This window comes from Coturnix japonica, chromosome 5 (genome assembly GCF_054131305.1).
Source record: "Coturnix japonica strain WE chromosome 5, WE-NBRP24, whole genome shotgun sequence".
Classification (NCBI taxonomy): domain Eukaryota; kingdom Metazoa; phylum Chordata; class Aves; order Galliformes; family Phasianidae; genus Coturnix; species Coturnix japonica.
The window spans coordinates 8777981-8802630 of NC_140667.1; the positions used below are offsets into that span (position 1 = coordinate 8777981).

The window sequence follows — 24650 nt, forward strand, 5'->3', positions numbered from 1 at the left end:
TCCCACTCCGGGTGTCTCTGTGCTCGCGGACCCCGTGTGCCACCTCGCAGCGCCTGGCCGGGTCCCATATCGCTGTGTCCCGCTGTAGGGCTGCCCTTTACGCGGGGTGCCCCACGTTGGCCGTCCCCCCATTCCGCAGTGCCCTATTAGAGCTGTACCCCGACCCGCCATGTGCCGGGCACAGCCACCATAACGTCACGGGGATCACCCGGCTCAGCCAATGGGAAGCAGCCCCCCCACTTTCCGGCTGGAGGCCTCCCTCCTCTCTATGGTTCCAGGTGAGACAGACCGCCGCTTCGGGGAGCGGCCGCTCTAGCCCGCCCTCCTTCCACCCCGCCGCCTCCATGCCAGAGCGGCCGAGCGGCGGCTCGTCTCTATGGCGGAAGTGGGGGCGGGTTCCGGCCGCGGCGCGGGAGGCGGTTGTGGGGGGAGGCGGCTTCGCGCGAGGTTCGTGTTGCGCAGGCGGGAAACGAGGGGTCGGTGCGGGGGGGGGGGGGGGTGGATTTGGGGGAGTGGGGAGGGGGCTGGGGGGGGGGAAGGGGGGTGATGGGGGGGGAGGCGGCCGGTGTGAGCTGTGGGGCGGCGGATGGGGGCGTGGGGCCTAGGAACAAGGGGTGGTAGGGGCTGCTCAGGGCTGTTGTACCCCTTCTATAGTGGGACGGGAGGATCAACGGCCCTGGGAGCCCCGGGGAGGCGTTAAGGGGGGGCTGTTGCTGTGGGGTCACATCCCTCACGGATCGCTCTGGGGTTCCCATGTCCGTACTCACTTTCTCCCCCCTCCTCCGCCCCCAGCACGTCGCTGCTCGGTGGCAGCAGGGCATGCCGACCTCGGCACGGAGCTGAACTCCGGCCTCCTCCTGCCTGCCTGCCAGCACGGCCCCCTTCGTCATGGCTGACACGCTGGAGTTCAACGAGATCTACCAGGAGGTGAAGGGATCCATGGTGAGCAGCTCGGTGCTGGGGGCAGCTATCTGGGGTGCTGCCTGATGCCAGGAGTGCTCGCCCCATCTCACAGGCTGGAGGCACACGGTGTGGCTCTGAGGCCTGGTCTCAGCTGTACACCCAGGGGTGCGGTATGGCCCCCCCCCCCCATCCCTGCAGCTCTTCTGCTGCCTTGTCCTGGCAGAGCTTGTTTTGCTGAGCTCGACTGGAAATGGGAGCTGAGGCGCCTTGTTTCCAGAGCTGAAGCATTTTGGAGCATCAACAGGGGCTTTTAGTAGCAGCCTGTTGCGGAGCTAGCGAGGTTGTGGTTGGGAACGTGTCCAGGGGAAGGGATGCCAGCTTCAAGCATTCACCCTTTGATGCAGTAGCTACTGCTGGGCAGCTGGGTGCTGTAAATCAGCCTGTTCCAGTGCTTGGGGGGGTGGGGCGCAGTGCCATGCTGCAGTGATGTTGAGCATTTCTGGGTTACCCTGTGGCATCTGGGAGATTGTTCCTAAATGCCTGATGGAGCTCTAGTACCGAGGCTGCTGGCAACCCGGCTGCCTGAATCCCAAAGGAGGGTGGTAAGGAGTGCATGGAGAACAGAAACTGGTGGGTGGTTGGGGAATTCGCTTCGCGTCCCCTGGGAGAGCTTAGCAGCTGTCTGTGCTGCGTGGAAGTTCCCACCCTTGGGCTGCTCCCCTCCATGTGCATGGGGTGAGCTGCCTGTACCTCACACCCACCTCCCACCAGAACGATGGCCGGCTGCGGCTGAGCCGCCAGGGCGTCATCTTCAAGAACAGCAAGACAGGGAAGGTGGACAACATCCAGGCCTCAGAGCTGGCAGAGGGTGTGTGGCGGCGTGTGGCGCTCGGTCACGGCCTCAAGCTTCTCACCAAGAATGGCCATGTCTACAAATACGATGGTTTCCGGGAATCGGTGAGTCCGTGCCGTTTCTGACTGTTGTCTGAGCCATGCTGACCATCCTTTCTTCAGCTCGCTTGTGCCACAGTCTCTTTGCTTGCTCTGTATCGGGTTACACTGCCTGCAGGATCTGCCATATCTCACAGAGCTGATCTCCTTCCCTTTAACAGCAGCTGATGTCTGTTTTTTTTCTCATCACTTCTCTCGTACCATGGGCAATGTCCCAGTTACAGGCTCTGGGTCGTGCTGATGCGTACACAGCAGTTTCTGATGAGTGTTCACTGTTTCTCTGTTCTTTCCCACCCCTCACAGGAGTTTGATAAGCTCTCAGATTTCTTCAAGGCACACTATCGCCTGGAGCTGGCTGAGAAGGACCTGTGTGTGAAGGGTTGGAACTGGGGCACAGTGAGGTTTGGAGGTGAGTTATGGTAAGACAGGAACAGAGCGGTGATGCTGCTGCTGGAGCAAGGGAGTCTGCAGTGTGTAGGCCAAGGTGGTGGGGCTGGGTGGGCATCTGGTGGGTCAGTGTCTTCATCCCACCAGCCCCTGGCTGTTGACAGCTTTAGATGCTCCTCTGGAAAACTGCTCGCTTTTTTAGTGGTGGTTTTGGATACAGTATGGAAGTTGGTCATCCCAGGAAAGCAGGAGATACTTGCAGGCAGCACAGCATGTTCGGGGTGGGGGTAGGCAGAGAATGCTCAATGTAAAAGAGAAATCTGCATGGGAGCTGTGAGCATCTAATAGAGCCTGCCAGTTCCTCAGGGAGCCAGAAGAGCTGGTGAATGCCCCTCCCTGCTCTGAGAGAGGAGGAAGAGGGGAATAAACAGCCTATTTGTTTTTGATCAATATAATTCTCTGTTACTGTAGCTGGGAGGAGAAAGCCTGGATATCTGTGTTGAAAACATTGAAAAGAAGGGAGGGAGAGGGGAGGCACTGCTGGGTTTTGAGAGAAGAACGATGCTGCTTCTGGAGTTTGGATCTGGGATGGAACTCACCTTGGGTCTGCCCAGCAGGGTTGACCTGAGGTTCTTATCCCTCCCCACTTCCTGTAGGGCAGCTTCTCTCCTTTGACATCGGGGAGCAGCCGGTGTTTGAGATCCCCCTCAGCAATGTCTCCCAGTGCACGACGGGCAAGAACGAAGTGACGCTGGAGTTCCACCAGAACGATGACGCTGAGGTCTCGCTCATGGAGGTTCGCTTCTATGTCCCCCCTACCCAGGAGGATGGTGTTGACCCTGTGGAGGTGAGTGAGGCACAGGAGGGCTAGTTGGCTGCCCTTGCCTAGTGCCTGACCACAGCTCCTTCTCCTTATAGGCCTTTGCTCAGAATGTCCTCTCCAAGGCGGATGTGATTCAGGCAACTGGTGATGCCATCTGCATCTTCCGGGAGCTGCAGTGTTTGACGCCTCGCGGGCGATACGACATCCGCATCTACCCCACCTTCCTGCACCTCCACGGCAAGACCTTTGACTACAAAATCCCCTACACCACTGTGCTGCGCCTCTTCCTGCTCCCACACAAGGACCAAAGGCAGATGTTCTTTGTGGTGAGGGGCTGAGTGGTCCTGCCTTTCTCAGGAAACTGTTTTGAGGGTTTTTGGGTCCTCATCTCCTCTTCTCTTTTCAGATTAGCCTGGATCCCCCGATAAAGCAGGGCCAGACCCGCTACCACTTCCTTATCCTGCTTTTCTCAAAGGATGAAGACATCTCACTGACCCTCAACATGAATGAGTGAGTTCTCTCCAGGCAACTCCCTTCTCCCCCTCCCTGGATCTGGGGGCTGTGGGGAGAGCTAGGAGTGCAGGTAATGAATCTCCTTGGTCCCTACTTTTGTCATTATCCTCTATTTTTGCCACACAGGGAAGAGGTGGAGAAACGCTTCGAGGGGCGGCTCACCAAGAACATGTCAGGCTCCCTCTATGAGATGGTCAGCCGGGTTATGAAGGCACTGGTGAACCGCAAGATCACTGTGCCTGGCAATTTCCAGGGGTGAGGCATGCTGTTGCTTCTGGCTGGGCGAGGGAATGTGGGACCTTTTTACACTAAGGGCATGCATGGTGGTAGGGGCAGAGGCAAAGTTGGCCTTGTTGTCCCTAGGAAAGGACATTCTTCTTGTTTCTATGGTCTCAGGCCAGCTGCTTGAGAGCCCCTCCTGACTTGGACAGCAGGGCCAACATCTCTTTCTGTAGTTAGGATGAAGGGGTTTTGCAAGAATTTTACCCCGTGGGGGTGGTTGATGGACTTAACAAAGCTGCTGTCTCACTGTGGGGCTGTTTGCTTCCTGTTGATGTGACATGGCAATGTTTGCCCTCACAGACATTCTGGAGCCCAGTGCATCACCTGCTCCTACAAGGCCAGCTCAGGACTTCTCTACCCACTGGAGCGTGGTTTCATCTACGTTCACAAGCCACCAGTACACATCCGCTTTGATGAGATCTCCTTTGTCAACTTTGCCCGTGGGACCACCACCACCCGCTCCTTTGACTTTGAGATCGAGACCAAGCAGGGCACACAGTACACCTTCAGCAGCATAGAGAGGTGGGCATGGAGCGAGCTCTTACTGTAACACAGGGCTGTTCTCTGTCCTGCCACTCAGCCCCCTTGCCCCTGTGTCCTCCATGTTGGTTACACGTGGTGGATCCTTACTGATGTAACAAGGTGTAAAAAGCTCAACCTGTCCCTGACCACTTTGTCTCTGCTATAGGGAGGAGTACGGGAAGCTCTTTGATTTCGTCAATGCCAAGAAACTGAACATCAAGAACCGAGGCCTCAAGGAGGTACCTGCTGCACAGGGCTGGTTTTCTGTGCCCTGCTAGAATCAGTGGCCTGCAGGCTGGGGTGGGGAAATGACTTGGGGCCTTTTTTCTTCTCTCCAAAGTTTTGCTGCTTTTATTCCTTTTATTATTATTATTTTTCACCTTTCTTTTCTTTCCTTACCCTTGTAGAGGAAAAAGGTCCGTGCGATACCCCTTCCTCTTTCTCCTTCCTCCTCCTGGTGCAGGTTTCCTCTGCATGGCTGTGTTGGTCTCTGACTAAACTCAGTAACTGCAGCATGATTTGCAAGAGGGGCCCCCACCTAACTCAGATAACACCTTTGGGGAACCTTTCCTGCCCCTCTCTCTGCATCCCTGATGAGAAGACAGGGAGACAGATGGGACGCTGTGTGTTTCCCAGCCTGGCCATGCATGCTTGTAGTTTCTAGAGAATGGACTGTATGCAGATGTGGGCAGCATGGAGAGCAGCTCTCACTCTGTCCCTCCTGCAGGGTATGAAGCAGAGTTATGACGAATATGCCGACTCTGATGAGGACCAGCATGATGCCTACCTGGAGAGGATGAAGGAGGAGGGCAAGATCCGGGAAGAGAACGCCAACGATAGCAGCGATGGGTCTGGAGAGGAGACAGGTACGTGCTGGGGCTGCATGTGAGCCTCACTGTCTGAGGGGCTGCCTGGTGTGCTCAGGCTACTTCCTCCTCTGGTTGAATCCTGCTGTGTTCCTTGGCTGTCTATGCTCACCCCACACTCTGTCCTTTCAGATGAGTCGTTCAACCCTGGGGAAGAGGATGACGATGTGGCTGAAGAGTGAGTAGTAGGGGCTGGTCAGGAGTCTAACTATGGGCAGCTTTTGGAAGATGCCATTTGTAGGCACTGTGTGGGGTGGGATGGGGCCGTGAGAATGTTGAGGAATGCGTCTGATGCAGACAGTATCACTGAAAATGGCCTTGTAAGTTGGTGCGTTTCTGGTCTGTCTCTCGAGTTCTCTTGATGAGAACTGCAGTCTGAACAAGCGCTCAGGGGCATCGTGTGTGCTGATGGGAGTCAGGTTCAGCCCAAGAGGAGGGGTGGATCTTGGTGCCGTTCAGCTGTGAGGCATTGCAAATGCCTAAAGTTTACGGGAACTCAAAATGATCAGCCATGTTCGTGGAAAGAGAGTCCCCTGAGGGCTGTTAAGTGCAAGCAGAACAGCTTCAGCTCAGGAAGTCTCCGATCTGCAAGTTGCTGGAGGATGGGAGAGTTCAGTGGCAAGTCTTGCTCTGTGCTTGCCACTGCTATGACTCCCTTACCTCCTGCTTCATCTTGCTGGAGTTGAGATCTTGAGCTTTCCCTGAAACCAGGTCTCTTCACACAGGTTTGACAGCAATGCCTCAGCCAGCTCCTCCAGTGGGGACGGTGACAGTGACCGAGGTGAGAAGAAGCCAGCCAAGAAGGCCAAGATTGTCAAAGACCGCAAGCCCCGTAAGAAGCATATGGAGGTGAGAAGTTGTTGCTGGTAGAGTTGTGTAGATCAGGACTCACTGCCCTTGGAACATGGATTGCTGCTCCTATGTTTGGAGCAACACCAGATCCAGGTCACAGCACATCAGCCGAGCTGCTTCCCGTTAGCCTTCTGCTGTGGTCTGATCCAATCCCACCACCTCATTGTGCTTTGCTGGGTTTGGGTTGTCCAAGCCTGGCTCTTCTGCTTCCTGCAGGCTTTACTTCATCTTGCAGATGAGTCTAGATTGAAACACTTCCAAAGTATATTGTGGTGTCTGAGCCTGGCAGTACCCTCTGATTGTTGGAGGACTTGCCCCCCACAGGTCCTCCACATCCACTCCACTTACTCTGTGGGTGCTTTCACCTTTGTGTGTGTGTGAGCTGACAACTCATCTGTCTGATTAAGTAGCTGAGTTACGGGTGGGATGCAGGAGGCATCATCTTGGGGTAACCAATTAAGACTTTAGTGTGTGGGGTATTTCAAGTCTTGGTTCTTTCCACTTCCTGCTTTCCAGAGCAAGAAAGGCAAAGACCCCAACGCGCCCAAGAGACCCATGTCAGCTTACATGCTTTGGTTGAATGCCAACCGTGAGAAGATCAAGTCAGACCATCCTGGTATCAGCATCACAGACTTGTCTAAGAAGGCTGGGGAGCTCTGGAAAGCCATGTCTAAGGAGAAGAAAGAGGTGGGTTGCTCTTCCAGTGTGGATTGCTAAGCCGTATGTAGGAAGGGAAGGTGGATGTCAGGATGCTCTTGCTTGGTCTCGGGATCCTGCTGCTCCATTAACGGATCAGGAAGGGAGGGTGGCAGTGGGGAGCTGACATCTCAGCTGGTGTGTGAGTATGGTCTCCAGGTGGTCAGGGACATGGGTGGAGATCGTGTTGGGCTCTGGTGGTGCAGATGCTCATGATGGTGGATGGTGTGGGAACAAAGTGCCACTAACCTGCTTTTGCTGCAGGAATGGGATCGTAAGGCAGAAGATGCCAAGAGGGATTATGAGAAGGCCATGAAAGAGTACAGCGTGGGCAATAAGTCAGAGAGCTCCAAGATGTGAGTATGCTGAGCAGACAAGAGGGATGTGGCAGGGCTTCACTGTTCTGGAATCTGTCTGTCCTCAGCTGCTGTGGTGGCTGGGCCTCTCCAAGGCTGGGTGATTGTGAGATGGGACCAGTGAGCTGTCAGCAAGGTAATGCTTCTGTCTCTTCCACCCTGCCAACACACACACAGGGAGAGGTCTAAAAAAAAGAAGAAGAAGCAGGAGAAACAGATGAAGGGGAAAGGGGAGAAGAAGGGTGCTGCCTCCAAGTCTTCGTCCTCCACCAAGAGTTCTGCCAAGAGTATGAGTGAGAGCTTCAAGAGCAAGGAATTTGTCTCCAGCGACGAGAGCTCCTCTGCAGAGAGCAAGAAGGAGGTAGTAGGGCGGTTTGGTGGTGGGATTTGCTGGGTCTTATTTTACCTCATCCCTACAGGCGCATGTTCTTCCTGATAGCATGTACATCCAGTCCTGTAGCAGAGGACTGAGTTTGGTCTTTGCTATTGGCAGAGGAGCAGGTGAACATGAGCTGCTCTGCTTCTACTGTCCTGACTTCCCATTTCTTCCCACAGGACTCAGAGGATGAGAGAGGCGCCAGCCCGGCCCAAAGCTCAGAGGATTCTGGATCCGGCTCGGATTAGTTCTGTCCCCGCTGGCTCCAGGCTGGTTCCCAGATCAGCGTGAGGACTGGGTGGGCCGGCCCGCAGGAGGGGTCTGGCTCTTGGGCTCTGGCTGGCTCCGAACCTGCCTGGCCGCCCTTCCTCCTACCTCTGCTGCCAGGTGAGGGGAGGCACCGGAGTGGGGACAGGAGGGTGCCCAGCTTCACTGCTTGAGCCCTTTCCCCTCAGTGCCTGGCTACAGAGTGAAGCCCCACAGAGGGGAGGCCCAGGAAGGAGCCTCGATCCCACTTCTGCCCTGTTTCTCATCAATTTATTTTTTTTAAATACTCGGGTTTGTTTCGGTCTCTTATTTTTTTCCTTTTTGTATGTTGGGTCAGTTCACATGGCAACTCGAATTGAATAAAAAACACCCGCGGCGGGACTGCAGTGTGGGTGTGGAGGTGGGGGTGGGCCGGGCTCCCCTTCCCCAGGGGCACACGGTGCTGGGATGCCTTCCTTCTAACATCGCCTTTCTCCCGGCATCGCCTCGGCCTCCTTGAACCGCAGCCAGGGGCTGAGCTCACTCACAGCCCATCCATTAGCAGCCGGAGCCCCTTCCTGCGGCCTCCCTAATCCTGTTAGTCTCCATCAGCCTCCTAATGGAGGGCCGGCGGTCGATCCCGATGCCGTGCGGATGTTCTCTGTGCCCTGGAGGGCCGCACCGTGCCTGGGGGTGGTGGTGGTGATAGTCATTTCATCAGCGTTCCTGCTTGACCCCGGCATGGCGGCCTGGCTGCGAGTCAAAGGCTGCAGGGGAACGGGCTCGGGGAGACGGGGCTCAGCCTGGCCGCCCCCTCTGTAGGTCACAGCCGGTTTATGGAGCCGCCGCACCCCGGGTTTCCCCTCTATCGCCCTCTCGCACTCAGGCCCCGCACAGCCCGTGCTCTATGGCCGCTGGAGGTGCCACGCGGCGCCGCTCTAGTTCTCCGCTCTCTCCGCTCGGCCACGTGGGGTGGGCGCGGCCCGTGTGGGGGCGCGGTGGGTGGGGAGGGGGCGAGGCCATCGCTCATGAATATGCAGCGGCGGCGGCGGCGGCGGGTGAGCGCGGGTAGGGCGAGGGGTCACGGCGGGAGCGCGGCGCGGGTACGGTACCGGAACGGGGGAGGGGCGGCGGGCAGCTGGGTGGGGTTATCTGAGCACGAGGGTGGCGATGGGGTCGGGGTCCTTGAGGCAGCCGAGCCCATCGTGCCCGCCGGGGCCGAGGCTCGGGCTGCGAAGGGCACAACGGGCCGCCCGGCCCTTCGTGCGGCCCCTCCTCGCCGATGGAGCGGGGGGCTCCGTTTCCATGGCGGCGCTCCCGGGCCCGCCCGGCCACTCGAGCGGGGGCTGCGTTACCGTGACAACGCGGGCAGGCCCCGGAGGATGGGAGGGGGGAGGGGGGAGGGGGCATCCCTGTCTCCCTTCCCCCTTCCAGCCCCGTTCCACACCTCCCCCCCCCCGCCCCGCTTCCCTTCGCCTCGTCACCGAGCGGGGCCTCGTCAGCATCCCGGGGCTGCCAAGGGGTTGGGAAACAGCCTCGGCGGGGGGAGGAGGGGCGGGTGGGGGGGGACGATGGCTTCCAGATGTGCCCCCTCCGGTTCCGTTCGGCCGGGGTGGGGGGAGCCCGGAGAGAGAAGGGGCCCGAGGGGAGAGGGGGGGGGAAAGGGGGGACCCCGCATCGCGAGTGGGAAGGAGGGAGCGGGGAGGAGGCGAGGGGAAGGCAGGGCAGGGCAGGGCCGCGAGGAGGAGGAGGCACGAGCGAGTTTTTCCTGTCCCCGCAGCGCCAGTGAGTCACGGGAGCCGTGCGGCCACGCCAAACCGGGCCTGGGCATCGCGGCCCGCTCCCCTCCAGCCCCAGACCCGGCCATGAGGCGACCGAGGGGCAGGTGAGGGGGGGGCGACCCTATAGGGCCCGACGGGGCTGGGGATCGGGACGTGGGAGCGGTATGGGCTGACGTGGTGTGCGGAGCACTTCCGTGAGGGAACGGGCAGCGGGTGGGGGGGGCTGCCCCAGGTGTAGGATGGGGGGTCGGTGCGGGTGGACGAGGGGCTGGCACCGCACACAGAAGGCAGCCCAGGTGAACAGGGCTGGGGTGCACATATTTACTGAGGTGTGCAAGGGACCGGCACGGTGTGCTCTATGGTTGGGTGCTGCCGGCGGGTTGGGGCAGTGTACAAAGGGTGGTACGGCCAAACGGAGGCTTGGCGGTGAGATAGTGGGTTGGCACGGTGTGCTGCACTGGTATAAGAGAGTGGGAAGCCAGCAGCACAATGCAACATGCTGCAGGTACAGCAGGGACCGGGGGCACAAGGGTGAATGGGGCAGCAGGCCCCAGTGGACGGCGTGGACTAAGGTCCTTCCGTGATGTTTCTCCCCTCTCTCTTCTGCAGGGGCTGACTGCACGCTGAGTCTGCTGAGCATTAGCTCCGGCTTCACCATGGCCTCCCAGCCCCAGTCCCTGCACCCCCCGCTGCCCTGTGCCTCCGGGGGGACCGGACTGGCGGCTGGCAGCTCTGAGAAAGGTGAGAATCTCCCCGAATGGCTTATATGTGTTTTTAACCCAGAGTGAGATGTCTGCAGGGGTTGTTGTGTTCTCCAACTCCCCATGTTTCTCCTCGTCTTTCTCCCACAGGCAGTCCTCGCCCCAAGCCTCCTGTCCGGCCCAAGCCCCGTGTGCTGCCCAAGCCAGCCGTGCCTGCCAAACCCTGCCTGCCTCACCCCCCACCAGCACCACGGCATTCTCGTCCTGAGCTGCCCTCCGCAGAGAAGATAAACCGCCTGGCAGGACCCCAACCATACAGTGGGGGTGGCTCTGGGGTGGCCCTCAGACGCCCCTCTTTCACCATCAAGTCACCTGAGACCCTCAACGGGAAGGGGCTCCCATCCCCACCAGTTTTCACTCCTGAGGACTCGTGTTCAACCCCCAGTGATGAGGTGCCCCCGGCCCCATCGACACCTTCCCGCAAAGGTCCAGCTCCCTTTAAGGTGACACCAGTGCCTGTGGCAACCAAGCTGGAGCGATTTCCAGGCACCACCGTGGAGGAGATTCTGGCCAAAATGGACAGCAAGGAGGGAAGCCCTGACCGGGCCCGCATCTCTCCCTTTTGCTCCGATTCTTCTTCTCGCTTTGGCTCCAAGATCTTCACCGCCTTCCGGAGACGCCCTAGTGGGGAGGCAGATGGAGACTCCCCTGGTGAAGCCCGCCAGCTGCTCCAGCAGGCTGAGGGAGAGCTGGGGACAGGGGGTGACAGATGCCCGATGGTTGAGATGAGGTGAGGGGTAGAGGATCGGTCCCAGGGACAGGGAACCATGGGGAAAGCATCGGTGGGCAGTTAGAGATGGAACTAAATGGAGCTGGAAGGGACCTGAGGTCTGGTCGCCAGTACAAGGCTGTTGTTCCTCCTAACCAACAGTGCCTTGAGCCGCCTTCGTGGGAAGGCTTGGTCACCCGCGACAACTCTGGTGGTTTATTAAAACCACAAGAATGGGCCGGCCCAGCTGAGGAACTGCCTCCACGCTTGCAGCCATCTGGGACTGGAACCTTGCCAGACAGCACTCCGCTGCCCAAGCAGGGAATAACGGGGGGTTACTACCCCTGGGAAATGTTCCCCCTTTTCTCCACTCTATTTTTTTTCCTGCTAGTTCATGCTAGAGCAGAGAGGCCTCAGATCTGTGGGACTCCTGGCTGCAGGAGGGGCTGGTTGGAAGCCAGCACTTGGCTGTGCTCCCTAAAGCCGGGCACCTCTGGGAGCAGGGCAGGGGCTATTTTAAACCAGAGTGTGAGAAACTTGCACTCCAAAGGATGAAAAACTTTCCAGAAAAGGGGTTGTAGCTGAATTGCCTTTGCAATCCTAACCTACCCTGATAATTCAGGGCATGTTTCCAGTGCCCCTTACAGAGAGTTAAGGGTTGGTTGTGGTCCTCGTCCACATCCTTCTGTGGCCAGAGCCGGATGGTTTGGGGTTGGGAGGTGTGTGCTTGTGGGAGGAAAAATGGGTTGCACGCCATATTTACCCCCCTACCTGTTTTTCTCCAGCAGCATCTCCTCCCCAGCTGGCGCGAGCTGTGCCGGGGACCCCTGTGGACTCTGGAGGCCACCATCTCCCCCTGACGTGAGTTCTCGCCGCACCCTCCTGCGTCGCGGCCACTCCACTCCTGGGCTCTCTCCTTCGGGGCTCTCCTGTCTCCTCCGGGGCTCCCTCTCTGCGGGGTGCGTGTCTCTCCTTTCTCCTTTGGGTGCCAACTGCTCTGGGGAAGGCAGGTGACTCCACTGCAGCCGCAGCTCCCTCACAGGGTGCCCAGGTGCTGGGCTGGGCTCTTGGAACAAGAAGTGAGTTTCAGTCCTGGTGCCAAGGTGGGGACAGGGAGAAGCTGTGAGTCACCAGCTGAGATTTGGTGACCGGGCAGGTATGTGGTAGGCGGGCCCATTCCGCTTCCCTGCCGTGCCCCCTCCCCATGCACTGGAGTGATGACAGAGACACCAAAGGTGGCAGGACTGCTGTGGAGCATTAACCCTTAACAGTTCTAGTCAGGCTTGGCCCACCCTTATCTGGGTGATGCTGGAGTGTCTTGAGGGTGCCCAGGCCCACACGGGGACGATTGGGGTGGTTGTATTTTTATTTCTTCTTGCTTCAGTTCTTCCTCTCCATGTCTGTCTCTGCACGTTGATGGTTGGTGGGCACCAGCAGGGCTGCTGAAGCAAGGAGCAGGGCTCTGGGCACTGCTTGGCCCTGTCCTGAAGGGCATGCAGCTGGAATGGGAGCTTCTGGGAGCTGCCAAGGCTGAGTCACACAGGAAGCAGCTCTGGTGCTGGCAGGATGTGTGGGCAACTCTTGCCCATGGGGTTTAGGGGAGATCGGGCTAGGGACTATGACTGTCACTGTATGTTGGAGCTGTGCTGGCAGAGAGGACCTGAAAGCTGTGGCTGGGTGATGCCTGGGAGGTTCCCCTTGAGTGACTTGACTCCCCTCCCTGTTCTTCCTGCAGCTCTCCTCTCTCCAGCTGGGACCCCCTGGCTCCCCAAGATCCCCTGCTTGCCCACCCCCAGGAGCTCCTTTCCAGCCTGCTGAGCCTTCTGCTGCAGCCCCCGGTTCCCCTGATGCCCCTCCAGAACTGCTGGCCCCTGGCTCCCCGACCATGGCTCTTGAATCCCCCAGATCTCCAGCTCAGCCTCCAACTGAGGAGCTCTTGGCCACTTCCATCCAGGCTCCAGGTGCTCCCTCATCTGTGGCTGAGCCCTGGCTTGGTGCCTCCCGCTCCCCGGGCTCCCCACACACCCCCAGTGAGGGATCTCCCACTCCTGCCAGCCCCTCCACACTGGGCGCACCCCAGCTGTCCCCAAGAGCCACCTGCCCCCCTGGCTCTCCTGAGTCTGCCACCCAGCCATCGCCTTCCCCGAGCCCGCCCCCTGAGCTCCCTGCTAGAGCTTCTCGCCCTCCTGGCTCCCCTGGGGGTCCTGATGACTCCCCCGTGTCCTCTCGGACTCCTGAAGGTCCTGATTTCAGCCCTCCTCCCTCTAACAGAGACTCGGGGCTGCGGCGCTCATCAGAGGGGGTGCTGCGGCCCCCTCCCAGTGAAGGGCAGGGCATGGGGTTGCTTGGGGGCTCACTGGGTGCCCTGCCCCAGCCCGGGGACCAGCCAGCAGAGCACTTGCTGAGCAGCGAGTCCAGCTGGAGCCTTTCCCAGTCCTTTGAATGGACATTCCCCACACGGGGGGCAAGGGGGCTGCCATCCCCACCCAGATCCCCCATCCAGGAGGCAGCTGACTCTGGGCTGTCTGAAGAAGATGAGTCGGACAGGGAGGGTGCAGCTACTGGATCCCATGGGGACAGCGGGGACGCAGATGGGCCTGGCTTTGCAGTGACAGGCAGCTGGGGAGCTGAGGGGGCTCCGTGCCCAGGGGGTCCTGTGGCTCAGCAAGAATCTGAGAGCTCGGAAGAGGAGGAGGAAGAAGAGGCAGAGCTGGACAGCACCGAGCTCCACATAGTGGAGCCCATCTTGGACCCAGCTGAACCTGAGCCCCCTGTCAAGGCTACCCCACCAGATCCAGCCCCCACTGAAGCTGACACCTGGGAGCCAGCAGATGAGCCTCCTGCAAGCCTGCAGGGCCTTGGAGGGCCAGGCCAGGATGAAGGCTCCTCAAAGGGCCCCGATGCCCACGCTGACCCACGCTGGCTGACAGAGCTGCTGGCATCACCCAGGGCCCGTGCATCAGGACGTGACCCTCTGAAGGCTGAGGAACAGGAGGTGAGGGAGCGCGTGGCTCCGCGGCACCAAGGGTTAACGGGTTGCGTGCAGCGGTGCGGTTGCGCTCCTTTTGGTGCAGCAGAGCTGTCTGACGAGTTGGGTGGAGGCTGTGCAGGAGCATGCGGTGCCTGCGGGGAGATCTGGGGTGGGGCTGGGAGCCGCGTGTGCACTGGAGAACCATGGCTGGCGAGTCAGGGACCATGGCCATCCTCCGGAGGCTGCTGGCCAACCTGGAGCTGCGGGATGAGCTGGGGAGGGCTCAAAGTGCTGCAGGGTGGGAAAGGCCCTGGGCAGGCACGGTGGCTGTAAGTACAGGTAGCTCGTGAAGCTGGGGGGGATGAGCAGTTGGGACCTGGCCTTCCTTTGGAGTTTTGTTGGATATCCCCCAACCCTTTTCAGATTATCCTCTGCAGTGTTTCTCTAACTCTTTCTCCTCTGTTTGACTCTCCAGGGTCTGCTTGGCTGGTCACGGAAGGACCTGTGCAGTGAATTCGGTATTGGGAGATCTCATCAGGCTGGTGCTTTTGACTGGAGCCATAAGGCTGTGGCCAGACAGGGGGACTGGCCTGGTGAGATGGAGCAGGATCAAAAGTTCAGGACCAACTCAAGCAGGAACAACAGTTGTGGCATCAGTGATATGAACCAGCAGGATAGAGCCTTTGGTGCTGCTGAGAGGGACTGGAGCAGCAATTACAAAGGGACAGAACTGATGGGTGATACGAGGCTTGGCAGCAGTGACTGGTCCAAATCTCACGGTGCGGGGGAAAGCTGCCTGCAGGATCAAGACTTCAGCAAACCCACATGGGGTACTGGGTATGGCTTGGACAGTGCAGGCAGCAGAGAGGAGGTCAGCTCCGGGAAGGCTGAATGGGGCAGTCCCTACAGTGTGGGACATGGCCAGCAGCAGGACAAAGAGCTGAGCTCCAGACAGCCTGGCTGGGCTGGCAAGTATGGCTCTGGGGATCTGGAGGCCCATGGTGAGGATGCTTCACCTGTGTGGTCTAGTGAGTATGGCACCGGTGATGCAGACATCAAGGACAGGGAGGTCACCCCTAGTGACTGGGCCAGTAAATACAGTAGCAGGGATGCTGAGACCAAGGACAAGGATTTTACTCTAGGCTGGGCTGGCAGATCCAGCACTGGGGACGCTGGGACCCCGGACAAGGAGTTCTGCTCCAGCAGATCAGCCTGGGACAGCAAATACAGTACCAGAGACATGGACAGCCAGGACAGGGAATTCAGCCCCAGCAGACCAGCCTGGTCTGGTGAATACAGCACCCAAGACATGGAGAGCCAAGACAGAGAGTTCAGCCCCAGCAGACCGGCTGAGGCCAGCGAATACAGCAGCAGGGACATGGAGATCCAGGACAGGGAGTTCAGCCCCAGCAGGCCAGCCTGTGCTGAAGAACACAGTACCAGTGATATGGAGAGCCAGGATGGGGAGTTCAGCACCAGCAGACCTACCTGGCACAGTGAGTACAGCAGCAGGGACATGGAGAGCCAGGACAGGGAGTTCAGCCCCAGCAGACCAGCCTGCACTGATGAATACAGAACCAGCAACACAGAGACCCAGGACAGGGATCTCAATCCCAGCAGACTCACCTGGCACAGTGAGTACAGCAGCAGGGACATGGAGAGCCAGGACAGGGAGTTTAGCACCAGCAGACCTACCTGGCACAGCGAGTACAGCAGCAGGGACATGGAGAGCCAGGACAGGGAGTTCAGCCCCAGCAGACCAGCGTGTACTGATGAATACAGCACCAGGGATATGGAAACCCAGGACAGGGAGTTCAGCCCCAGCAGACCGGCTGAAGCCAGTGAATACAGCACCAGAGATGCGGAGACCCAGGACAGGGAGCTCAAATCTAACAAACCAGCCTGGGATGATGAATACATCACCAAGAACATGGAGAGCCAGGACAGGGAGTTCGGCCCCAGCAGGTCAGTCTGGGCCAGCGATTATGGCTCTGTGAACACCACAAAGGGAGAGTTTAGTTCTAGCAGGCTGAGCTGGGCTGGTGAATGCAGCATTGGCCAGACCGAACTGGCTAATGCTTTTGGTGTCGGAAAAGACTTGCCTGGCTTGTGTGCCCCCAGTCGCCCAGGCCATGAATCCAGCTGGGGCAGCACTGACCAGTCGGAGAGTGGCACCAAGGACTGGGCTGAAGAGCTGCACCTTGGAGGAGCTGAACACCAAAATCAGTTTGGCATCATTGGGACAGAGCGAGTGTCAGATTCCTCCAGCACTGCAGTGTCAGCGGACAGCCTGATGTCCTGGGCAGACAAAATGAGGTCTGAGGTCCCGCAAGAGTCCCGGCAGCCCCTGGGAGACTGGCACAGTGATCTCTCCTTCAGCACCTCAGGTGTAACTGGTAAAGCTGATGAGGGTGAACCAAACCAAATGGCCTGGGATGAGGGCCTGACAGCTGTGGGCAGCTCTGCCCAGCCCCAGCAGGCCAAGGTGGAGGAACCAGGCTGGAGCCAGGACCTGGAGGAAGCTGGCTGGAGTGAGGAGCTGCGTGAGGCTGAGGCCAGGCGCCAAGAGTGGGCCAGTGCCTTTGGGGCCCGCTGTGCCGCCAGGAGCCAGGACTTCAGTGCTGGGGAGCAGAGCCTGGGAGGTGATGACGGTTCAGCAGACAGGTAAGGAGGGTCTGGGTGGTGGAGATGGAGTCTGGGAGGTGCTAGCATTCCCTTGGCCTCCTGAGAAATTGGCAGAATGAGCCCCGTGCCTTTATCTTACCAAGATCTGGGGAACCCCACGCTCTAATTTCAGCCATACTTGAGCTGGGGATTTCCAAAATGATACATTTCCAGAAGCTGCTGGAATGTAAGGATGCCAGGAGGACAAAGGCAAAACTCCTGCTGGCCTGGATAAGGCCTCAGCCTTGTTCACATGCTGTGGTGTGATTCTCTGCTGGTCTTAAGGGAAACTTCCCAGAAGTGCCACCTGTTGGTGTGCATCTCATTTGGCCTTTGGCAGTTGACATCCCAAAGTAGGGGGAGAGTCCCAGACACCTGGGTTTTGTCTCAGGCTCACCCACATTCACAGGAACAGTGTTTGGCCTTCCCTGTGCCTTAGTTTCCCCTGAAGGCTGACAAAGGGAAATTGGGAGAGATTTGGGGCTGGGGAAGGGCTTGCTTGCTGGGGCTGGAAGAACTGTGTCTTCTTGTCTTCCTACCAGGAGCCCTGAAAACATCCATCTCTCAGACTCCAGCCCACCACTGGGTGATGATGCTGTGGCTGAGCCTGCAGCTGCTGAGCCCCTCTGGGGTGAATCGGCTGCCCCGCTGCCGAGAACAGATCCCATGGAGCAACAGGACCTTCCTGAGCTGGCTGCTGCCCCTTTGCCACCAGAGGCTGCTGGTGAGACTCTAGAAACAGTGAGCGAAGAGACCCCTTCGGACCACCCAGATGGGAAGAGACCAGTGAGCTGGGAAGAAAAGAGGCTCTCTGCAAGTGCCTCACAGCCCGAGGGACTTCTGGACCTCTCTGGTCAGGATTTCACCTTTCTTGAGGTGAGTGGGGAAGAGGGAGCTTCTGACTCCCTCCTACAGCCCTGAGGGAGCCCGGTGGTCAGGGGGATGCAGAGAGAGGCTGCAGATGCAAGGCCACTGTATACTGTAGGAAGGCAGTCACCATAAGGGATCCATAGAAAGCAGTGGAATGGATGAGTGGGTGGATGGAGTGGATGGAGTGGAGACCCTGAAACTCCTCTGTGCTGGGCACTGAGCTGTCCCTTGGGCTTTGCAGGACACGGAGGTTCTGGACAGTACCATGTACCGCAGCAAGGCCAACCTGGGCCGCAAACGGAGGCACCGAGCACCTGTTCTCCGCCTTGGGGCCACTTCAGAAGGGGACAGTTGGATCTTCCAGGACTCCACAGGTGAGAGCCTGAAGGACAGTGAAAACAATAGGATAGTGGGATGGGGTGTTGTGCTCTTAAAGATGTCTCACAGTGATGCTCTCCCCCACAGAGCCCCGTCCAGCCCGTGCAGCAGCATCCTCTGATGAGGAGGCAGCAGAAGAACCCAAGAGCCGGCGGGTGCGAGCATCCCCATCGGGCAAGGGTGTCAAGGTGCCACTCTTCCCCGGCCTTACCACGTCTGCCCTCAAGGTAAGGCCTGCTGGAACTCCAGGCAAGCAGATGAAAGGGACATGATTTCTAAAGGGTGGGCAGCAACAGGCAGGCTGAAGGACAGTCCAAGTCAGGCAGCATGGAGAAAGAGGGAGAGGATGCAGTAGAAGGATGTGAGGATGGTAGGGGGTGAGAGCACTGTGTACCCATGTGACTTCATTTCCCAGGCCAAGCTGAGGGGTCGAAACCGCTCTGTCGAGGAAGGAGCATCACCAATGGACAGCAAGGCAACTCCCACAAAGGATCCCCATGTACAGCGCTCCAAATCCTGCAAGATCCCTGGCCTGAGTGGGAAACCCCTGGTGCTGCCCCCTAAGCCTGAGAAGTCTTCAGGGTGAGTGCTGGGCTCAAGGGACAGTTGTGACGATGCTGGGTGGATGTGCCAGGTCAGGTGTTGGTGTGAGACTATGGACGTGCTGGGGACATTGGGGTGGGTTGCGAAGGAGTGGGTAAAATGGAGGTCTCAGAGGCATTGTGGGCAGCGAAGCAGTATTAGTGGGGTGATTGGAAGTACTGGGGGCTGTGCTCAAGTCCTACAGCTGCTGGCTCTGAGGAACCATGTGTTCCAGGCTGGTATTTCTGGTGCTGGCAGTTGGCCGGAGGCTGGGACGGACCTTGGGGCTGGAGCTGGGAGCTGGAAGTGAGGCTTACTGGGACCAGCATTCTCAAGCCCTGTTGCCTGGGAGAGCCGGGCTACTCCACCCTAAACAGTACTTGGGCCGAAGCCCTTAAAGCCATAGCTGACTCAGCTGCAGCCGTTTCCTTCCCGCTTTTGGGCTGGATGGTCCCTTGGGGAGTGCAGCTGTCCCTAGGAGGACCGTCTCAGCTTGATCTGGATCTGAGCCCCAGAGCTTTGGAAGAAGCCCTCGGGGCAGTGGGTGCATTTCTGGGGGCTTTGGCATTGTGGTGCCAGCACGTGTTTGGATCTGCGCAGGTCAGACGCCTCCCCGCCTCACTGGCTGCAAGCGCTGAAGCTGAAAAAGAAGAAATCGTGAGCTGATCTCATGGGGTGAGTGCCAGCAGAGTGATGATGCAGCTGGGATGAGGGCTCAAGGGGATGTTCCTCCACCTCTGGGTCACCCCCAGAGCTGGCGCTTCCTTCCTGGCCCTCACCATACCTTCTCCTTTCCTATGTCTCTTTCAGGCTCGCTCTCCTGCCGACATGTCCCTAGGAGGCTGATGGCTGGCATTGCCAGGATCAAGCACCCTCTTCCCTCTAGCAGGACCCACACACACATCTATGCACTTTGTATGATGCTCGCAGGGTTCCCTCCCCTCTCCCATTCCTCCCCACTCCCATTTCCCTAAAGTTTCTATTCCTTTGTGTCCCTGCTCTTCCTCCTGTCCCCTGGGGCCTGGAGATGGTCAGCAAGGCCTCACCCTTCCCCGCCCTCCCCCTGCTCTCCTATCACCCTCCAGACAAAGAGCAGCAGGTCATTATTTTGGTGCCACTTGACAGGACAATAAAACTTTGTTGGTTGGTTTGGTGGGGTCTTGGTTCTTCTGTAAGATCCTTGGTTCCGAGAGTCTCCCTGCCCCCATGGCACATAGAGGGAACCTGGTGTAGGGACTGCCACCAGGAGGAGCTCTCTGCCCTCTGTCTGCAGCTGGAATAGAGGTAGCTTGCAGTTGTGCTCGTGGGATGCCTGGTGCCACCCTCACCTTGCCCACTGTCCCCATATCCCTGCTGCCTGCCTGGAGAACAGAAATGCAGTGGGAGTGCAAAAATGCTCCTGCACACGGGGACTGTGTGCCTGCTGGTGATGTGAACACACTCAGTCCCTGCCTCCTGTGCTCGCCCTGTCTCCAACCTGTGCCCCAAGGCCCTTCTGCCCCTTCCCTGCCCACCTCCCTAATGTGGGAGCTGGTGCTGGGTGTTGTGGTTACTCTGAGGAGGAGTGGGGACAGCTCCTGGCCCCAAACCTTCCTGGCAAGCTGAGCAACCCCAGGCAAAAGCCTGTGTCAGACTCCACCCAACCCTCAGAGCTGAGCTGGTTAATCCCACATTCTGCCATAGGGCTGGGATTTCTTTCCTTTCTTCCTGACACAATCCAGGAAGCATCGCCCACCAAATGCTGGCTGCCTCTGCGGTCCTTCCCCTAGATCCCTTCAATACCTGACTGTGCCCTGAGCCCTTTCCCTGCCCTGTGATGTTTATTCTCAGCTGAGCCTAGCGGAAAGAGGGGGAGACAGATGGAAAGATGGAACCAAGGAGTTGTTTCTTCCTTGGTAGGATATGAGTAACTCCAGCTGACTTCAGAGGAAGTCACCAAATCCCACGTTGAGGTGGATAAGCTCTGCCCTTCTTGGCACAGGGATTTTGGGCACTGTGAGTGCTCCCCTTTTGGCCATGCATTCAGGGGACTTTGGGACAAGCATGACTGACATTGCATGGGGACATTGCCCCATCCATAGCGAGAGGGACAGCTCTGGTTGCGTGTGGTGCACCTGGGAATGCTCGGAGCCATTAGCTGATCTGAGATCTCCTGATGAGCCTTATCAGGGTGGTGGGGCTGCCACATGCTTCACCCCCCACTGAAGCTACAGAGGAATCTCAGCCTCTTATCTCTGATAGTGTCCAGTGCCTGCTGCAACCCCCTGCGCCTCCATGTGCTGCATTCCTGCTGTCTTGCAGAGTGCAGTAGGGGCTTCATCCACCCCCCGCCCTTGTCCCCAGCTGCTTTTGGGGCACGCAAGCAGGCTGGAAAGGGTTACCTGTTCCCTGCTACCCACGGGAGCCAAAAATAGCGGGGATTGTTATTAATAGTGATCCTCATTCCCCACGCTGGAACATCTCCCTTTGTAGCAATTCCTGGCAATACCAAGGGTCTAATTAGCATTTATTTTTTTAAGGTTTCCCTATTTTATTCAATTTTAACTAACTATAATTAACTAACAGCTTTATCTGCCTTTGGGTTTTGAGCAGCTCTGTCTCTTCTTCTTAAAAAAAAAACCCAAACCCTTATTACTTTAACCTGAATTAGCAGCCATCACACTTACACATTGAGTTTTAACATCTTTATCTCTAATTCCTCCAAGCACCACTGACTTTAGCAGTGCTGCAACCTCCCTACCTCACAGGGTTAACTTTGGCTTCCGAAGCTGACTCTGTCCCAGGTAATTGGAATATTTCATTATTCATTATCTCCCTCTCCAGCCTGATTTTGCTCCATTTGTTCTTGCAGGGCTGAGTCAGATTTTGGTCCTTTCCTCCCTAATTTCAGAGATCCCTCTGGGCTGCCCCGTGTTTCAGCAGCCCAATGACTGCCTCTGCTTTTGGCTGCACGGATTGCTCTGTTCATTCATTCTAAGGGTGAAAGGCACATCGTGGCTCTGTTGCACAGTCTCTAAGCTCCAGCCCTTTGCCTCTCTCAGCCCAGCAGAGGCTGGCGGCTTATCAGCCACAGACCTTGGCATCCCTTCAGCAGCTTCCCAACCAAAAGCTGCAATCGTGAGAGCGGAGCCTCAGTGGGACAGTGCTGTCTTGCAGCCTGGCAGTGCCTTCCTCCTGCTCCCTCCCAGTGGTTCTTTCTTTGGAAGTGACTTTCCAGCTTTGTTAGCTCATGGGAAGGTGTCAGTGCACAATGGGCTCCCAGGCACGCTGTGCTCAGCGTGTGGCTCTGGCAATTTGGGCCCCCTCCATGCCACGCATGACTGCAAAATGCCAGACCTTAAATGCAAAATGCAAGACCTGAGTGCAAAGCATCAAGTGCCAGGTTCCAAGTGCAAAGTCACAAATGCAAAATACAGCCATCCCAGGTGCTGCAGCCCCAGTGCAAAATGCCAAATGTGAAATCCAATTTCCAGGTCTCTGCAGGGCGGCAGACCCACGCCTGGCTGTGGAGCTGCAGCACCGAGCCCTGGTGTGTGTGTGGGGGGTGGGGGGGGGGTGTGGTGGGGTTATCTGTTGGGCTCATGTGTTGACACCTGGGTGAGAGCCAGATGGGAGCTGTGGGGGGGAGCTGTGAAATTTCCCACGGGGCTCCCCCATCCTGTCCATCCTACTGAGGAGGAGGGGGGCGGAGGGCGGGGAGGAAGGGGAGGTAACACGGTGGGATTAGCTGGGCTGGGCTCAGAGGGCTGGAGGAGGTCGGCGGTGAGCCTGGGGATGAGCTGAGCTGCACCGAGCCCGGCTGGAGGCATGGAGGAGATTGTGTACACCTACACCGAAGGGGACAATGAGACCGATTGCGAGTATGAGGAGTGGGGCCTATCGCTGGCCCTGTTGCCCACCATCTACCTGCTGGTCTTCCTGCTGGGCACAGCGGGCAACGGCCTCGTGCTCTGGACCATCTTCAAGGGCGGGCGGGAGCGGCGGCGCTCAGCTGACACCTTCATCGCCAACCTGGCAGTGGCTGACCTCACCTTCGTGGTCACGCTGCCGCTGTGGGCCGCCTACGCCTGGCTGGGCTACCACTGGCCCTTTGGCACGGCCGCCTGCAAGGTCAGCAGCTACCTGGTCTTCGTCAACATGTATGCCAGCGTCTTCTGCCTGACAGGGCTCAGTTTCGACCGCTACCTGGCCATCGTGCGGCCGCTGGCCACGGCCAAGCTGCGCTCGCGGGTAAGCGGGCTGCTGGCCACCGTGGCACTGTGGGTGCTGGCGGCCCTGCTGGCTCTGCCAGCCCTGGTGCTGCGGCAGGCGGCTGCGCTGGGGGGGGACACCAAGGTTACCTGCTACATGGACTACGGGGGCCTGGCGGCACCGGGGACTGAGGCTGCGTGGGAGGTGGGGCTGGGGCTCTCCTCCACACTGCTGGGTTTCGTGGCCCCCTTCGCTGTCATGCTGACCTGCTACTTCTTCATCGCCCGCACCGTGGCCACCCACTTTCGCCGTGAGCGGGCTGAGGGGCCCCGCAAGCGCAAGCGGCTGCTGACCATCATCGCCGTGCTGGTGGCTGCGTTCGGTGGCTGCTGGTTGCCCTTCCACCTGGTCAAGACCCTCTACGTCCTGATGGACCTGGAGGTGCTGCCCTGGTCCTGTGGCCTGCACGCCTTCCTCAACAACTTCCATCCCTACTGCACCGGCATCGCCTACATCAACAGCTGCCTCAACCCCTTCCTCTACGCCTTCTTCGACCCCCATTTCCGCCGTGCCTGTGCTGCACTGCTCTGCTGCCGACCCCCTGGGCCCGGGACCGAGCGCTCAGGCAGCTTCTCCTCGGGGCACAGCCACCCCCCTGGCGGCAAGGGGGCCCTGGCTATGGGGGGCAAGCTGGACCCTGCCACCCAGGAGACGCTCTTCCGCTCCTGAAACCCCACTCCCTGGCAGCCCCCCGAGCTGGTCTCCTTGGGGGCGGCCCCTGCACACATAGGGACCCCCCCTCCCCTCCTCTCAGTGCCCCAGAGCCTGGCTTGCTTTGGGAAGCCCTGTCCCTGCTTGTGGGAGGTGTGAGGGGAAACTGAAGCATGGGTTGGGTGGGCTCCCCTTGTCCCCTGGGGGGTTTGGGCAGGGGCACGGCCAAGCTGTTGGATTTCTGACAAATAAATGAATTTTGGTTACAAAAAACAAAAAGGAGTAGGGTGTGTGTGGTTCCTGGGGGGGATGGTGATGGAGAGGGGTGGGGGCTGTACTGGTCCGGGGAGGGTTAGGGGGTGTGTACACACACAGCAGAATTTCTGTGCACCTCAGAGACACCAGATGAAGTCCCCACCTCCCCAGATTGCCCTGCTCACAGGGTGGGAGCCCACTGAGTGCCTGATTGCATCAGGTCCTCTCCTATCAAATCCCCTTTTCAGGTTTTTACCCTTATCTGAGGCCAGATACACCCTGGGTGACTCACCTCAGGGTTGTGATGCCCACAGAGCCAGCGGGCATTGCCCCAGCCTGGCCACCACTGCCCCCAGCTCAGCATGGGTTTGGGGCTGCTGTGGGCCTGCACCTTCCCTATCCCCAGCCCTGTCCTTCCTCACCCTCCCCTGGCGCCAGGCAGGACAATGGCCCACGATAGCCCTGGATTTTGATGAGCCACCAAAACACGCTCCTCTCGCTTCCATCTCCAGCCCCAGACGCTTCCTGAACCTTTGCTTTAAATAAATCTTCACCCTATTTGCTATTTGCATCCTTCATTTACTCACGATTAACTATCCTGTCTCCTCAGCTTTTGTTCCCACTTGGAAAGGATGCAGGATCATTACTGGGTTCCTTATGGAGCTTCCCGTTGTTTGGCGGTGGGGCTGGGGGGGCTGTGTTGACCTTCCCATTGCCACGGCATCATTTTGGGCTCCAGCCCAGCCACACATATCCCCCCTTGGGGAAGGCCCTTTGTCTCAGCGAAGTTAATAGAGGAGGTGGCCTTGGAGCTGTGGTTTGGATAAAGCAGGGTGCAAAGAGAGTGCAAGCCATGAAGGCAGTCTATGGCAGCTCTTTGAACCCCGGCTGGGGCTGTTTGGGGTTTCCCCTTGGTTTCTCTCTTGGGCTTAGAGCTGGGGTATTGGGGTGGTGGAAATGCAGCATCTCCCCTTGGTTTCTCTCTTGGGCTTAGAGCTGGGGTA

General features: G+C 58.5%; 3 protein-coding genes across 12 annotated transcripts; all 3 read left to right on the top strand.

Annotated features, from left to right (window-relative positions):
- The first annotated feature begins 227 nt into the window (after positions 1 to 227).
- Positions 228 to 8175, top strand: SSRP1 (structure specific recognition protein 1). 3 transcript variants are annotated; one of them, XM_085548308.1, is made up of 17 exons: positions 228 to 278; positions 793 to 942; positions 1675 to 1860; positions 2158 to 2263; positions 2898 to 3088; positions 3160 to 3390; positions 3471 to 3574; positions 3704 to 3832; positions 4160 to 4381; positions 4548 to 4620; positions 5109 to 5247; positions 5380 to 5425; positions 5973 to 6096; positions 6616 to 6786; positions 7060 to 7151; positions 7329 to 7512; positions 7707 to 8175. In XM_085548308.1, exons 2-17 carry the CDS (start codon positions 889 to 891, stop codon positions 7773 to 7775), a joined length of 2121 nt encoding a protein of 706 aa, XP_085404434.1. In that variant the 5' UTR covers positions 228 to 278; positions 793 to 888; the 3' UTR covers positions 7776 to 8175. The 3 variants fall into 3 exon arrangements, with proteins under 3 accessions (XP_085404434.1, XP_032300755.1, XP_015719157.1); XM_032444864.2 differs by lacking the exon at positions 228 to 278 and adding an exon at positions 405 to 476; XM_015863671.3 differs by lacking the exon at positions 228 to 278 and adding an exon at positions 405 to 447.
- Positions 8176 to 8763: 588 nt separating this feature from the next.
- CNOT12 (CCR4-NOT transcription complex subunit 12) lies at positions 8764 to 19639 on the top strand. Of its 8 annotated transcripts, none has more exons than XM_015863665.3 (13): positions 8764 to 8831; positions 9554 to 9658; positions 10164 to 10295; positions 10406 to 11045; positions 11810 to 11885; positions 12760 to 14019; positions 14471 to 16659; positions 17202 to 17535; positions 17771 to 17903; positions 17995 to 18134; positions 18323 to 18489; positions 19090 to 19164; positions 19300 to 19639. In XM_015863665.3, exons 3-12 carry the CDS (start codon positions 10211 to 10213, stop codon positions 19148 to 19150), a joined length of 5085 nt encoding a protein of 1694 aa, XP_015719151.2. In that variant the 5' UTR covers positions 8764 to 8831; positions 9554 to 9658; positions 10164 to 10210; the 3' UTR covers positions 19151 to 19164; positions 19300 to 19639. The 8 variants fall into 8 exon arrangements, with proteins under 8 accessions (XP_015719151.2, XP_085404433.1, XP_085404431.1 ...); XM_085548307.1 differs by having other exon boundaries at positions 11813 to 11983; XM_085548305.1 differs by having other exon boundaries at positions 11813 to 11885.
- Positions 19640 to 22210: 2571 nt separating this feature from the next.
- On the top strand, positions 22211 to 23670 carry APLNR (apelin receptor). The gene has a single exon (XM_015863710.3). It carries the CDS (start codon positions 22297 to 22299, stop codon positions 23407 to 23409), a length of 1113 nt encoding a protein of 370 aa, XP_015719196.2. The 5' UTR covers positions 22211 to 22296; the 3' UTR covers positions 23410 to 23670.
- The last annotated feature ends 980 nt before the right edge of the window (positions 23671 to 24650 follow it).

What these genes read in the sequence shown, in the direction of transcription:
- SSRP1 (XM_085548308.1), top strand. Translation starts at nt 889, where the DNA reads ATGGCTGACACGCTGGAGTTCAACGAGATCTACCAGGAGGTGAAGGGA. An exon ending in AGAACCGAGGCCTCAAGGAG is followed by an intron (nt 4,621 to 5,108) that starts GTACCTGCTGCA and finishes TCCCTCCTGCAG; the next exon opens with GGTATGAAGCAGAGTTATGA. An exon ending in CCCGTAAGAAGCATATGGAG is followed by an intron (nt 6,097 to 6,615) that starts GTGAGAAGTTGT and finishes CCTGCTTTCCAG; the next exon opens with AGCAAGAAAGGCAAAGACCC.
- CNOT12 (XM_015863665.3), top strand. Translation starts at nt 10,211, where the DNA reads ATGGCCTCCCAGCCCCAGTCCCTGCACCCCCCGCTGCCCTGTGCCTCC. An exon ending in GGCCACCATCTCCCCCTGAC is followed by an intron (nt 11,886 to 12,759) that starts GTGAGTTCTCGC and finishes TTCTTCCTGCAG; the next exon opens with CTCTCCTCTCTCCAGCTGGG. An exon ending in GATCTTCCAGGACTCCACAG is followed by an intron (nt 17,904 to 17,994) that starts GTGAGAGCCTGA and finishes TCTCCCCCACAG; the next exon opens with AGCCCCGTCCAGCCCGTGCA.
- APLNR (XM_015863710.3), top strand. Translation starts at nt 22,297, where the DNA reads ATGGAGGAGATTGTGTACACCTACACCGAAGGGGACAATGAGACCGAT.